The 14,502-nt window shown below is 34.8% G+C and overlaps 1 protein-coding gene across 1 annotated transcript in view; it reads left to right on the top strand.

Annotated features, from left to right (window-relative positions):
• The first annotated feature begins 753 nt into the window (after window positions 1-753).
• CUNH14orf39 (chromosome unknown C14orf39 homolog) overlaps window positions 754-14,502 on the top strand; it is a 30,114-nt gene continuing 16,365 nt past the window's right edge. The window contains exons 1-7 of the mRNA XM_061376129.1: window positions 754-805; window positions 1,142-1,198; window positions 4,204-4,330; window positions 8,733-8,822; window positions 13,275-13,462; window positions 13,933-13,975; window positions 14,362-14,482. Of these exons, the coding sequence (XP_061232113.1) occupies window positions 757-805; window positions 1,142-1,198; window positions 4,204-4,330; window positions 8,733-8,822; window positions 13,275-13,462; window positions 13,933-13,975; window positions 14,362-14,482 (675 nt within the window). The 5' untranslated portion in view covers window positions 754-756. The remainder of the gene's footprint in view (window positions 806-1,141; window positions 1,199-4,203; window positions 4,331-8,732; window positions 8,823-13,274; window positions 13,463-13,932; window positions 13,976-14,361; window positions 14,483-14,502) is intronic.

Below are 14,502 nucleotides of genomic sequence, written 5' to 3'. Positions count from 1 at the left end.
TGCTATGGGTATGGGAAAGCCATTGTGGCACAGTTAAGTACCAAGTAACTTTGCTTAATATTGAGTATATCTGAGCTAGCAAGCTGTATTCAGCACGTTCTGATAAAATGTTGATTGCATCTTTTTTAGAGGACTATATGACTCCCAAACTCTTAAAAACTCTGTAACTGAGTTTTCGCACATAGCAATGCTCTACAAACAGAAGAATGAATTTGTAATAATCTGCTTTTCATTGTATATGAGTTCTGCCTTTAATCACTTATGCATATACCTTCTTATTTAAATGTACTTTGCAATTGCTACGGGCAGAGTGTACAAAACGTATGAGTAGCTTTTCCATTACCAGCATTGCTGTCCGTACGCTTAGGAAAACTGATGGAGCAGAGGCTGTACATTTTATATGCAAACATCTTTTCTTGCATTCTAAATTTTCTAGGAACATTAAGCCTCTCAAAGGTAGAACTGCTGCAGGATAAAAGGTTTACCTAAATGATTTTTATTTTTTTAATGATATACCTCCTTTTTTTCTGTAACTGTGCTTAAACTTTCAACGAGTGAGTGCATTACCATTGTTAGTGACAAATTTGGTTCCACTGAAGTGATTTAGATAGTAATTCAAATGCAGTTAAAACTTTTTTCCTCCTTTTTATCTTAAGATGTATGGTATTGTCTTGCAATTTTGACTTTTTTGTTGTATCAGTAAAGCTTCTGACTGTTTAAATACTCAAATTGCATTTTTCTTTTGTAGCTTGCACAATGAGTGACAGGCTTTTGAGCAACTTAGACAAACTTCTGCTTGAGTTTGGTAGGTAATTTTGTCATATATTTTTAGATTAATAATTACAAATGCAGTGCAAATTATGTTTTCTACTTTAAACAGTAATACTAAGTTCAAATACTGTTACAGTATTAAGGTCTTGATATTTGCCTACGTAATATTCTCTTAATTGTGAGGTCATGGAGAGGGGTACTAACTGCTATTTAATAATAAAATTGCTATTTAGGTATTTTGTTCAAATCTTTTCTAATCAGTGTTTGTGCAATTAATTCTGTACAACATACATCTGTTTCACAGCTCAATTCGTATGTGTGTGAATATATATATATGTATATACACAAAAAAAAGCATTTCTTTTCTTAGTTTTCCAGCTAGAACAAACTTCTTATGCTAAGGAACATGTGAATCAACAGATAAATTGTGAGTAGTGATAAATTATCATTTTACTAGACACTGAACACACTGCTTTTATTTTATTAGTCCTGGTGTACATATACTGTGTTTCAGGGGCGGAAGCAAGCCTAGTAATGAAAGCTGTCCCGTGTCCTGCTGTCACCCTGCCTCATCTTTTGCCATCAATGCTTGCTCATTCTCCCTATCAGACTTCACTTTTGCTTGCGACTTTTAGCTGATGCTGTTCAGCTGTCTCATGGACAGCCAGTTTCGTGCTGCGCCATTTCCTGCTCTTACTCTGTAGCTCCTCACAGGCACTGGCAGTTCTTTGATTCAGCTGTGCTTACTCAATACATCTGCCACTTGCCTTCCTTTCTTTCTTCATGGTTTTTGTTCTTTCCAGATTTGGACCTCTGCCTCACTGCTGCTTCTCTCTGTTCTCTTAAAATAGTGAAACTTCTCTCAGTTGCTACTACCTACTCAAGCCTGGTTCTTCTTTTTTTGCCATCAAGCACCTAGTAATTTTATTTGAAATTCAAAATAATAAACCCAATAAGAAAGTCTTGCTCCACATCAGATTCCCCCCCCCCCCCGGACTTACAGACTGCTTAATATAATTGACTTATTTCTGGACTGATATGTTTTTTTACCATGCAACTGTGTGGAATCACAAGTATTATTGGGGTAGAGAAGCTATTCTTTATGCGATCTGAGGATATCTGTGTTCATCACTGGCACTGCATAGGTAGATACTGAAGTTCATAACCTTCAGGTAAAAGAACAGAGAGAATTCTGGTCTAATTGGTGTTCCTCATGATGGCAACATCTCTAATAATATTGACTGGTATGTGCAAGCAAGTACTTACTGTTTAAGAAGATTATCAATATTAAATTAAAGCATCTTAAACATTAAACCATGTGTAACACTAAATCTGGAACACCTAGAATCATTTTTTAACTTTCCAGTCACATAATTGAACCTTAGAGTTTTTTTTTTTTTTTTAACATTTACGCAATTTTACGGTAGATGAGAATGGTTCTAGGAAAAATCCAAAGGCTGTGTAATAACACGGCACAGCTATTTCAATGTTCAAGATATCTAAATATGTATGAACTCACAACCAGCACTCAGACTTCTAAAAGTTTGGGCTAAATCTTTCAAAAATCTACCCAGAAATAGTTCCACTGATTTAATTTCGTCTCTGTGTGAGTATTACTTGGCAGAGAAACAGCTGTAGCATTCAGCCTCAGGCTTTTAGTGTGAGATTTGGCAGGCTTTTTGGCTAGAATCCCTTTATGACCAGTGGAGGGAAATGGGCACTTTCAGGGTGTGATTTGTCTTATCCAGAAGAGAGCGTTTAAAGTAGGTTAGAGAAAGTAAGCTTTAAAAAATGTCCTCTTGACTCTGCTGAGTGTCCTGGTAGCTGGGGGTGTCTAGTTTTGAAGTAGGTGCCTGCATTATAAAGTTGGGTGAGATGGATCTCATCCACAAGGTCTTTGCAAAAGCAAAGGGCAAGTAGAACAACTCATACTAGTCACAAAAGTGCTCATCAATAGAAAATGCTAAATGAAGTGTTAAGTGCATCGCTTTACTTATGGAATAGGTATTCTGTTAATACAGTTATATCTTTGGAAATCTCAGAATGTCGTCTGCAGGCTACTTCCAAATACACCTGTTTTTTTTGTTTACGTCAGTTGTCCGAAAGCTGCACTCTGTACTAAGTAACAGCAAGTTACTGACTTCAGATATTGAAAATACTAAGATATTGAAGATCTTCAGGATATGTCAAAAATATAACTCTTGCTTTTCATTGACTGATGTTTCTCTGAGAAGTGGGTTTGGGGTTGGTTTTTTTTTTTTCAGTATAAATGCAGCTGGCATTGAAAGTAAATATATAGCAAGTAGTGCAAAACCAGACCCAAACTTCAGGATGACCTGAAGTTCTAGAGCAGTAGGTCAGACAACTCAAGGTATATCTTGCATAACTAAGATGCCCTTCCTGGTTAAGTAGATGAAAAGGGCAGAATGTCTGTGATTGACCTCAGTTTAGGGCCACCAGCTTTGGCGTACAATACTTCAGGGCAGCAGTGGTGGCAAAGGATGTTTTGGTACTAATAAATCTGAAACCTTGTATGAAAAAATAATAAACAGTGCAGAGAAAAAAAAATAAAAGCGCACCCAGTTGCACTTACTGCATTGCAGCACGAGCATGTATGATAGCTCTCAGCTTTTACTTGGGACAGAGACACAGATCATGTTGCACAATATGGAGTCTCTATTGACCACTCATTCAGAAAATGTTAACTGCCTGCTTTTAGAAAAGACAGAATTAAGAATCTGTGTTAAGAATCTCCACAAATACCCTAGTGCTTGAAGATTTGTTGTTACAATGCATTTTTTCATTAATTAACCTGTCTCCTATATTAATTTCTTATACATTACACATTCCCACCTTGAATAAATTTTCCTTTTCAGTCTCTCTGTTTATAATAATATAAGTTTTCTTATGCTCCTTTAGTGATGTTTTTATTTTCCCATTTTTGTGGTCAGCTTTTCCATTCAAAACATTTGTGCTTCTGGACTTCAAGAAAACCAGTGTTTGAAACAGACCTGTATCTCAAAGCAACTTTTTTACACCAGTCAATCTCCCCAGTTGCAAGCATTGCTGAGAGCAAAGTGGCTTACATTCCGGTTTCCCTCTATGCTACTTCTATTATCTGCAAACACTGTGGATTAAAAAAAATTACAGACTGGGATGTGGAAACAGCACAAATACTTCTTCCAAAGTCAGTCTCATAATATTAAATGATAATTAAGGTACTCACCACATAGCTGAAAACTCCATAAATTTTTTACTCACTTTGTTGTTGCTTTTCTTAGTTGCAGACTGTCCACTCATCTGGTGATACTGAGATCAAGTATTTTTGAAGAAATTTTTAATCCTTCTGAATGTAGACTTTTTATTTCACGGATATGTTGAAAATACATATGCTTAAAATGTTTTTTGTTTTTTGTTTTTTTTTAATTTCAGTATATACTGCAAAAATCAGAGAAAAAAAGAATGAAATCACTAGGCTGCAGGAAGATATAAACAACAGCAATGATGCAATTGCTGATTTGCACCAGCAAAATGAGAGTAGTAAGGAGAGCTGTAAAGCGTAAGTGTAACAGCTTAAAGTTTGGGTTATGGATTGTATTGAGAAAGTCAGTGAGGAAGTAGTGTAAAAACATGCATGTGTGTGTTCTGACAGGAATGATGCTAAGGTAGACTTTAGTATTCTCTTACTTTTTTTTTCAAGCTGCATAACACTAGGTAAAAAAATTGCAGTATTGCCCATCCTCTGAAAAAGTAAATTATAGAAAACCAGACTACAGTTAAGTTTGGTTTAGTTTTTTATAATCAGACTCAACAGTTTTCAGAGATCACACAGATACTGTCTTTGCAGTGTGCTAAAGTATTTAAGGAGTAAGATAGAAAACTAATTTTTCTATATTTGGATGCATCTGACTTCTGTCAAATCTGAACGTTATTAAGAATACCATGGGTAGCTCTTTGAATCAATTGCCATAACATACTGATTTATAGCTTTATCATAAAAAGTTAGGAAAAAAATTGACCTTGACAAGAAAATTCAATTTTTCCTTTATGTTGAATTTTTGCCTCCAGTGCAGTATAAAATGAACACTTTTGTAAGTTTCTGAAACCATTCACACTATTTCCTTAGATACCTTTTGAAGTTGCAGATCTGTTGATGAATCATAATGTGTTGAGTGATGCAAATAAAGAAATAAAAAATAAGGGTAGAACTAAGGATTTGATCTAAATTTTAATCATTGAATTCAGTGGGGTTTGGCTCCGGTCCTGCAAAGAATAATTAATGAATTAGTGCAAAGAGACTGAAAATGAGACCTAACTAATGAATGCATGTATTCACAGAAGGACAGTGATTGCATAAGGGCAGAGACTGACAGAAATTGTTGAAAATGTCATCTAATGACATACTGAAAACTGTGATAAACAAGCCCTCACTGTAAAATCAGACAGTTAGAGCACTTACGTAGTAGAATCATCTTAAGCTTCTAAAATCTATTCTACTTGATACTCCTTATGTATTTGATGTGATTCTACTGTTGATTTTGTAAATTTAAATATTGTTTTGGAGTCATGATTACCTTCATAGTTGACTAATTGCCAGTAATGGTCAATAGAGTTCTCAAAGAACCAACTTTATGTTGGGATTGCTAGACATCATAAGTATATTGAAGCATGTTTGCAGACTTTGAGCAAAAGGTGTGATTTTTATATTCAACTGGTCTGCAGGAAATATGATACTTGAGACAAGAATATTGGGATACTGGTGTGTTTTCTAGAGAAATCGATATCGGTCTGTGTAGCAAAGAACTGAAGGCACAAAATGACCAAACTGAAATACATATTTTTGCACAAGTAATGACATTTTTCTAATTGGTTTCTTGAATGATTCAAACTAGAACTCTTGATCCTAGAACAATAAGAAGTGGTGAAATACTGATGATGGAATTCCAATTTTACTGTTTATCTTCTATTTTCTAAATTTGGGTTCAACGATGGTGAGAAAAGAAAAAGGAAATAAAAAAAGCCAGATGAGCTCAGAATGTGCTAATTTGTAAAAGAAATTGTTGTCTTGTTCCACTAGCTAAGCTACAGGATATCTTTATTGCTTTCAAATTAATGTGGATAAAGACTTTTTTATACCTTAGCTACGAAGGGCAAATAAATGTGATAGCTACCAAGAACGTCTGTGAAACAGTGATTCATTTAGCTAGCTAGTAGATGAGCTACTTGAATCCTGTACACCTTGTGTTTACGAAACAGTGTTCTTGTTTCACGTGTTTTTAGCATGTCTTCAGAATTGATGTGAACACAAAATGTACCACACAGCATGGTTTGTACTTTGATTAATAAAAGTTCTATGACTTTTCCATTGCTTTATTTTTTTTCCTTTGAAGAAAGGCATGGAGTTTGCTGAGTAAAATATCACTATGATGTTTGTGTGCCAGTGCATTTTTATATAAGTATGTTGGTTTCTACTTTTTAAAAAATATGTGCCTTTTAAAATTCAGCTTTCCCCTGAATTTGCAGTAGATACAGTGAAATAGCATTTTGTAATAACATTTTTAATTAACAGTGGTGTCAAGCAATTTGTGCCAATAGTGCTAAATTTCCTGAATGGATGCTGCAATATCTTATTCAGCTTTTTTTGTTGACAAACTTTACTGTTGTTACAAACGTTGATTATATGTTGTGTTATCCCACCACTTGAACTTTGAAGTTACTTGACTTCAGTTCAACAAATCAATTGCCAGGTCTTTGTTCATTTTTTCATTTATGGAAATTGCATTAAGTTAGCCTCTGTTTTATTCCATCTTTCAAGTGATTGTCCAAATGCTCTCACCTGTCCAGTAATGAATTACTTGGTTTGTTCAATTACAGCCTTGTTCTCTGTTGCCATTTCTGTCCTTCTCCTTGTCAAGGTAACTCTTTAAATGTAACTTTAACTGCTGTCCCATATTCACTTAGTCTCTTCAGTCCTGATGGATTTTTCCTTCTTCTACTTCTTCAGTGTTTAGCTTTGATAGTATCTATGTATGTGTTACTAAAGTTGGGCTTCATCTGTAGTTTTCCTAGGACAGATCGTGCCAGTCAGACGAACTTCATTGTAGGTGTGTGTGTTGCCTTAGAGTAGCTTGTACTCTGTACAAAAGTTGAATTTATGGATCACTTTAAGCCCTGACTAGAGAGAGGATGTGTTATTTTTTTTTCTACAGAAGTCTCTCTTGGAGGGAACATGTAATTTATTTATTTATTTTTTTTTTCTCATGAGAAATAGGGTATCTCTCCTGCCCAAGCCCAGACTGCTCTGATGATTTGGCCATCATCTGAATCTCAGTTCCCAGCATCTCAGAATTTGCCTGTTGACAAGCTGTCATTACAGTGGTTTTTCTCTCTGAACAAGCAGAGTGTTTGTCAGTAACACCTAAGCCTATTTAGCTCAATAAACTTCAGTCATTTTTCTGTTCTTTCCCTCATCATCTTGCAGCAGCTTTGTGTCTATTAAGTCTTATTAAGGTATTACTTTATGTTTAGAAACTTCATGCACACAAATTCAGAAGTTTATGAAGTTGTTTCTTACCATCTTTAACTGAGCAACATCTTGGCGTTCAGTTACGTCTTTCTGTGAAAATGTCATTTCTGATTGCTGTTACCTCAGACGGGAGTGTAGGAGACATCCAGGCCTGGGTGGCTCATGTGTCTTACACCATCATTTCTTCAGGAAGGATGCTTTCTTTTAAAACACCCATTATATGCTTTCCCTAAAGAGCACATCTGAATTTAATTTGAATCAGGAATTTATCTGCCTGTTCTAAAGTTCCCACATCCAAGGAAGAGGCGTGTTTGCTGCCTGGATGTCAAGAATGTACTGTTAGTTTACTAGTCCTAAATCCTTCATGTATTCCCTGAAGTTGACATGCTTTCAGTGCAGTCTACAGGATCCTGCTGTAGGAAAAGCACTTTGGTGGGCTGCGTTATAGCTCTTATAGAAGGCTACTGAAGTTAGAGGAAGAACAAAGAAAAATGGATTTATCGTGTTCCAGGGCTGTAGGAGAGCCTCATAAGAGGAGACCCAGGCTAAGCATTACAGAATGTGGACCCATCAGTTTGCTCTAGAAGAATCTAATTACGAGCTGGGTAAAAGCCACTCAGCACGTTTTGTCTGGAGGCAGGTTTCTGGAATGGGTGCATTTAACAGTGTAGACATACTATATAGCCAGGTGCCAACTGCATAAAATATGAAAATATATGTAGATGGTGACTTGGAGGTGGAAAAGAATTACCTGGCAGCAACTGAAGTTCAGTTCTCATCTAACATTAATTTATCATTAACTATCAGCTGGAGTGTTTTCCTGTAGGGACAGAATTTGAGTTAGGATCTAGTCAGTATGAGGTGGTATGTGCACCTGTGGCTCCAAAATGACACACCAGTGCTCCCAGTGTCTGAGCTATTGTACTGAAAGGCGGCATCTCCTTCTGGCTGGTTTCTGAGTAGGACTAGCAAATGGAGAAAATTCTGAGTTTGTGACGGCAGTTTGCATGTAGGTATGAGATAGGTGCTGGTGGTATCGATGAGAATGAAGCTGTGTGCATCTCCAACAAGATCAACATATCTAAAGGATTTATTGATGGTGCTGTGCTGAGTACCTAATGTGTGGATTTAGATGCCTAGTTGCTTATCATTAGGTTCCAGAAATTGTGAAGCTCACTCCATTTGTTCCTTAAAAAGTGCTTTATAATCTTTGTTCATTCTGTATGTATATGTTCTTGAATTTGCAGCTTGAAAATCTGAAGAAAATAAATGTGAATGTAAAAACGTTCTAACTAGACCTGTTTATGTTTGACTTTCAAAACATTAAGTAAATTGTTTATTCTAGTAAGCTAGATGAAGTAACTTGATGTCTTCATTTCTGAATGGCTTTTTGTTAAGAAGGACTACTTACCTTCTTTCTTACTTTTTTTCACAGCTGGAAGCCCACCTATGTAATTCTTAGCCAGCATGAAGAATATTTGAAAAATGAACTTGAAGCTTTACAAGAAGCTACAGAAAATGAGAGGTATCTCTGATCACGTGAGATGAGGTTTCTATCCATAATACTAACCAGTCCAAACTGATCAGCGAACATAGTGCAGTCTGCATCAAACAGTTGTAAACCTTTCAGGATAATGGAAATGACTAAGTATTTAAAGGAATTTTTGGTTTACATTATTATAAGGTCATATGATATATTGGAGTTACCAATGGAATAGGATAAAATTATGGGTTCAAATTATGAGTTCTTTAAATTCAATTGCTTCCCAAATGCGTATTATATTTTTTCAGAATGTTGTTCAGTTGCCCACAATCTCAAGAAAAGCTGAAGAAATAAAGACAATTATGTTTCAGCTTTGCCAGAAATATGAAATAGAGCATATTTACAAGAGCATACATAAATTTTATCTATGAATGACTTTTTTTGGCCATTATTATGACTTATCTTTATGTATACTGTGATTTCAGTAGTTTTAGATAATTCAGGTTTGGGAAGACTTTTCTGAAAATACACAGGGTTTGTTTTTTTCAGAAGCATCATTTAATTAAACCTAAGCCTTTAAATCACATATAGACTAAGTAAGATAACAATTAGAAGCATCCAGATAATTTTATTATTTTCTTTGTGAGTATGAATTGCATGTGATTATTAGAATATACTTCACTTGTGTATTTGTATTTTGGTGTACATTCTTCAAAATAACCACAAAGCACGCAAATTTAGTAATAGGTTCTAAAAACTAGGTGAGTAGCTTGGGAAAGCCACCAGGTCTATAACCGTTTAAAGACCAGTAGTGGGTGAGATTCTAGTCAATATTAATTGTAAATTCAATCCTGTTCAGTAAGTGGCATTTCAGGTGTTTCATCTGCATTAGTTTCATTCTGCATCTGAAAGAACTGATTATTTGTGCAGTGTAGCTGCCTACATTCAATGGATTAAAGAGGAATCCCTAAAGATTTTCCCTGCAGTGTTCAAAATGTGTTGTACCATGTTGTGCCAAGTTAACCCACGGAATTTCTATTCAACACTCAGGTAAAATTCATCTTCAGTGTATGGAGGTTGCTAACCTTGGAGGGGAAGAGGTTGGCTAGCCCTATGGTGAAAAAATCATGGCAGACCCACCTAGATCTCTAAATACCAAGAGAGAGGTGTAACTCTAGGTCGTTTAAAAAGTTGGCTTTGGTTCTTTTAGAAGTGTTCTTTTTGTCAGTTGTCCAATACAGCAGAAATAGCATGCCTGATAACCTTTAATTAACTAATTTATCTGTCATCTTCCTGTTCAGAGCTCTGTATTTGGTAAAAGAGAAGGCTAAATTGGCTTTCTATGAGTATAGGAATAAGCCATTTTGACTTTCACTAATTTGAGCTGACAAGCCAAAGAGGCATTACTTTTAAATTGCTTCTTTAGATTATTAATTTCAATTCCATCAAGAAAGTGTTTTCCTGAGCTTAATTATAAGACATCATGACTATAAATCATAAAGTAAATTTAATTCACATAGTTTGCAGAAGTGATCTCTCAAATATAGTTGCTCTGTACTGAAATGGTCAATAATATATTCAAATCAGCAAGATGTGCAGTCTGCAAGTTTGGAATATTATTTAATTTAGGAAGAAAAATAAGTACATTTAGAACTTTATGCACTGAATATGCTTTTTAGCCTGGCACTTGAGGTACTGAGGACATACTGCTTTAGATGGGAAGATGTTTTAAAAAGATGAGCAGATCAGCTTGTATTTAATTAGGCACTTTTTTTTTCCTTCATTATTAGATGTTTCAAGAACACATAAGAATACTTATGTGGACTGGAAATTCATCCTGAAAATAAGTGATATGAAAAAGGAAAGAGGAATGAATCACTGTCCACATAATGTTCCGGGGTTTTGTGGGTGCTTACCTTTTCCAATTGTCATTAGACTAAGACTGTATCTAATTACTTTAATGTGAACAAGGCTGAATTCTGAATAGACTTCATTTAACTGTGAGAACTGGTGGATGTGAATTAGCTAGGAAAAATATAAAAAAATAGTGACAGTTTCTCAAGACTGCTATGGTGTGCTATGCTGTACTGTACTCTACTGTACTATGTATGGCCATAAATATCAATATGTGGAAAATACTGTCAAGTCTGAGGATTATTTTCAGAAGCTTGAATCGTACCTGCTAGAACAAATTATTTTCTTACTTTTATTTTAAAATATTATTTGTAACATTCTTAATTGTGTATCAGCAGATTTATTTGTTCCTTAGTTGTTATTTATAGAATCTACTAAATTAAGTAGAAATGAATGTTTCCATCTTTCATACCTGGGAAATTTTGTACACTATACACAAATATTCAGTAAATCAGTAAACTCAGATTCCCAAGACCATCTATGTAGAAAACCAAATAGATAAGGTAATTTTCAGTATGAAGTTTGGGAAGTGTCAGTTCCTTGGTTTCACAGTGTTGATCTACAACTTCTTTCCCCTAAGGAAGTGTATTGAACTCAAGTCAGTTTAACAGCAACTGGTGCCTGGAGTGTAGTTTTATTTGAAAATTAAGATCTTACTGTTTTTTCCTGTGACTTTGTTTTCCCTTTATTAGATTAGAAGCTTCTACAATTGAATGTGGACACAAATTTTTTTGTCTTCTGTTACCAGCAGGCAGCCAGGAGTGTTTGCCTTTCAGTTGTGCTGCATTTAAATGATTAGTAGCAGTTTGAGGTAAAATGGGTTCTTTAAAGAGGAATACCATATGCTTCACAAGCAGTGAGAACTGTTCCTTAATGTAGGCTTTATTCATAGTATAGTTAAAGAGGTGGGTCTCTGACTTTAGTTGCTATTTGTAAAGGAAGTTCTGGCTAACCTACAGGTATACTAATAACTTCATATTTTAAAATTTGCCTCTCTATTGTTCAAATAACTTTTTTTCTAGAGGATGACATTTTCTTCACTTCCATGATTTTATATCGGTATATTCTAACATCAAAAAACTTTGTGTGATATTTCTTTCTCAGTTAAATGACTAGTCTGTGTGAATGATGCAGGCTGTATGTCTGTATCTGTGGTATCTCCTTACAAATACTTGCTGTCTGCATAAATGCTCACCATCAAACTCTTATTATATATTTTGCATATGCCTAAATTTATCTTTTTTTCAAGAATAAGGAGCATAGAATACCAGCATTCTAAAACTTGTCATCTTTTAATTTATTTTTAAGCAATTACTCAGTTTCAAAGAGGAATATTGCTATTGGACATTGGTTGTTACTGTTCATAATTTTAAAACTATTAATAGTTAACTCTTGGGAAATAAAGACTTCCTGGAGGTCTATACTTAGATTACCTGTGTGTGACATTAAGAACCAGAACCAGTTTCTTGATTGTATTGTTAATTATTCAACTTTCCCAAAAGATACTTTTTTTTACTCAAAATTACCTGTAATAGAAGTTACAGCTAACAGCATTGTTGATGTAAAAAGAAACTCATTCTAGTATGACAGCTGAATATTTGATCTGCTGTTAGCAAATCTATCCTGTAAATTCCTTGCCTGAGTGAGAAAACCTTGGGGGGGGGGGGGTGGAGAGTCTTTTCCAATATAGTCACTGTAATTGATTTAATACAAGAAGGTGGCTGTTCTATGAAGTAGCACTTTTCTTTCCAAACATAATATAGATCAGTTTTCTTTTCGATGGGTTACATCCTATTACTTGTTATAGTATTTGTTTTTATAGTACAATTATTTCAAAAGCCAGTTTGAAGTTTTAAGAAATGTCATGAACATCAATTGGTGCTACCTACTTCTATAATTTGTAGCTATGTACTCACATGATGTCAGTGAAATTATATTAGTGTAACAGTAATTTAGAGGGCAGTCCTACAAGAAGCTGAGTATTCTGGCTCTTTGCCAGTTGTACATTGAAGTGTTTGCCTAACCTTAAGCATGAGTTGTCCTATTGTTCTAGTGTGACTAATGTGTGTGTTTAAGGCTTCCCTGGTCACACACTCAGCGTCTCCTTGGAGGCAGCTCTTAGTTCAGTGATGCTTCAGACTGCTCTAAATATGGATGCCAGCCCAAATTCTCTTTTACTGTAAGTTTGATGTAGCTCCACCAGAACCAGTGGAGTTGTGCCAACATACACAAACAGAGAACTTGGCTTGCAATGAGTTTCATGATAATTACAGAAGGAAAAAACATTTTCATCTGCTAGGCTGCCTTTGAATATGGTATGGTCTACATTCCTTTCAGAACAATGAGGTTTGACTGTTTTTTTACATCATGAGTGTATACTTTGTTACATACAGTACAGTATTCCTTGGAAAAAAGCTGGGAGAGAAAAAATAGAGCCAAACAGTGGTATATTAAACATAATACAACTTTTTTTTCCAGGACAGGAGCAAGCCTAGTTGAGCTGATGCCATTAATATTTTTTTTTTCTTACAAAGAATATCTTCATATAAAAAAATAATTAAATGACATGTATTTTTATAGAAAAATGTATGAGGATTACATAACCCAGTATAAAGAGATGTTAAAGCAACAGCGTGAAAAATACGCAGAAACTGCTCTTGCACAGAAATATTACCAAAAAAAGAAAGAACTTGAAGAAATCCAAAACAGAGTATTGAAACAGTCTGCGAAATATAAATTGAAAGAAGACACTTGCTTGGATATTCTGGGTACTACTATTATCAATTCTTTTACAATAGCGCCTATTGGTAGTGCACTGCATATTGAAGTGCTGTACAGAAATCCTCTGATTAATTTTCCACACTTAATAAAAAGACTTTCTTTTTGTTATGCCATTTTTAGGAAAATAAAAATCTGTAACAAACAGACTTTGAGCAAGAGTTTAGAATATACATACTAATACTCCTTCCTCCAACCCTGAATGTAATGGGGAGAGGTTTGCCATTGAGCTTCTTGGGGTGAACAAGTCCTAACATTACTTTAGACCTCACTTCTCAAAATTTAAACTTTATTTTTTATGGTTTTATTTTTTTAGTGGTGTTTTTAGTGGCATTACTCTCTGTATACTGCAATTTCTGTTATGTATATTAAGTTCTCCTGATCTATTAATTTATCTTGTATCTGTAAAAAAAATTAGGTCAGTATATTAATGATCTGAAATGAAATTTTATTTCTGCAGAACCTGTTCCTTTCAAATCCGTAAATGACTGGGCTTTACAGATGTATCCTTGATTTGTAGTGTTTATACAGTTTACAGGGAAAAAAGTTTGTATTTACATTTCACAGTTTCGTATTAGGAAGTAATTATATATTTATGTTTAGAGTGGCAGCATTAGCATTTCTCTGTGAGAAAATGGAAGGTGTAATAGTACGTTTCAGTGTAAGTTTATGGGATCATTTCGAGGAAAGAAAATAAGATTTTGTTTAATGATATACCTGTCAAAATGCTTTGTTAAGGAGGAGAAGCCTAATTGACATTAGATTTGTAGACTTTTCAGAGCTTTCTGCATCTCTATCATTCATGCTTAAGGCATCAAGGGGTCAGGGATCTGATAGTATTGCTTGCTTAAAAAAGTATTGTGGCAGTTTATATTCTGTAACATGAAAGTGCTTCTTCGAGGCGAAAGACACAGGAAATGTTAAAGCTTGCTGCAGTTGCTACACAAGAATCCACTGAACTACAAAAAGAAGCTGAGGAATTAGAAAAGAAAATCAATTATTTAAAAAAGGTAACTGTATTAATTTTATT

This window comes from Neopsephotus bourkii, unplaced genomic scaffold (genome assembly GCF_033783945.1).
Source record: "Neopsephotus bourkii isolate Nb327-2 ecotype Australia unplaced genomic scaffold, CSIRO-AGI_Nbou_v1 NB_1707, whole genome shotgun sequence".
Taxonomy (NCBI): Eukaryota; Metazoa; Chordata; class Aves; order Psittaciformes; family Psittacidae; genus Neopsephotus; species Neopsephotus bourkii.
Note: the sequence above shows the minus strand (reverse complement) of the source record. Positions and strands in the feature narration are given on the sequence as shown.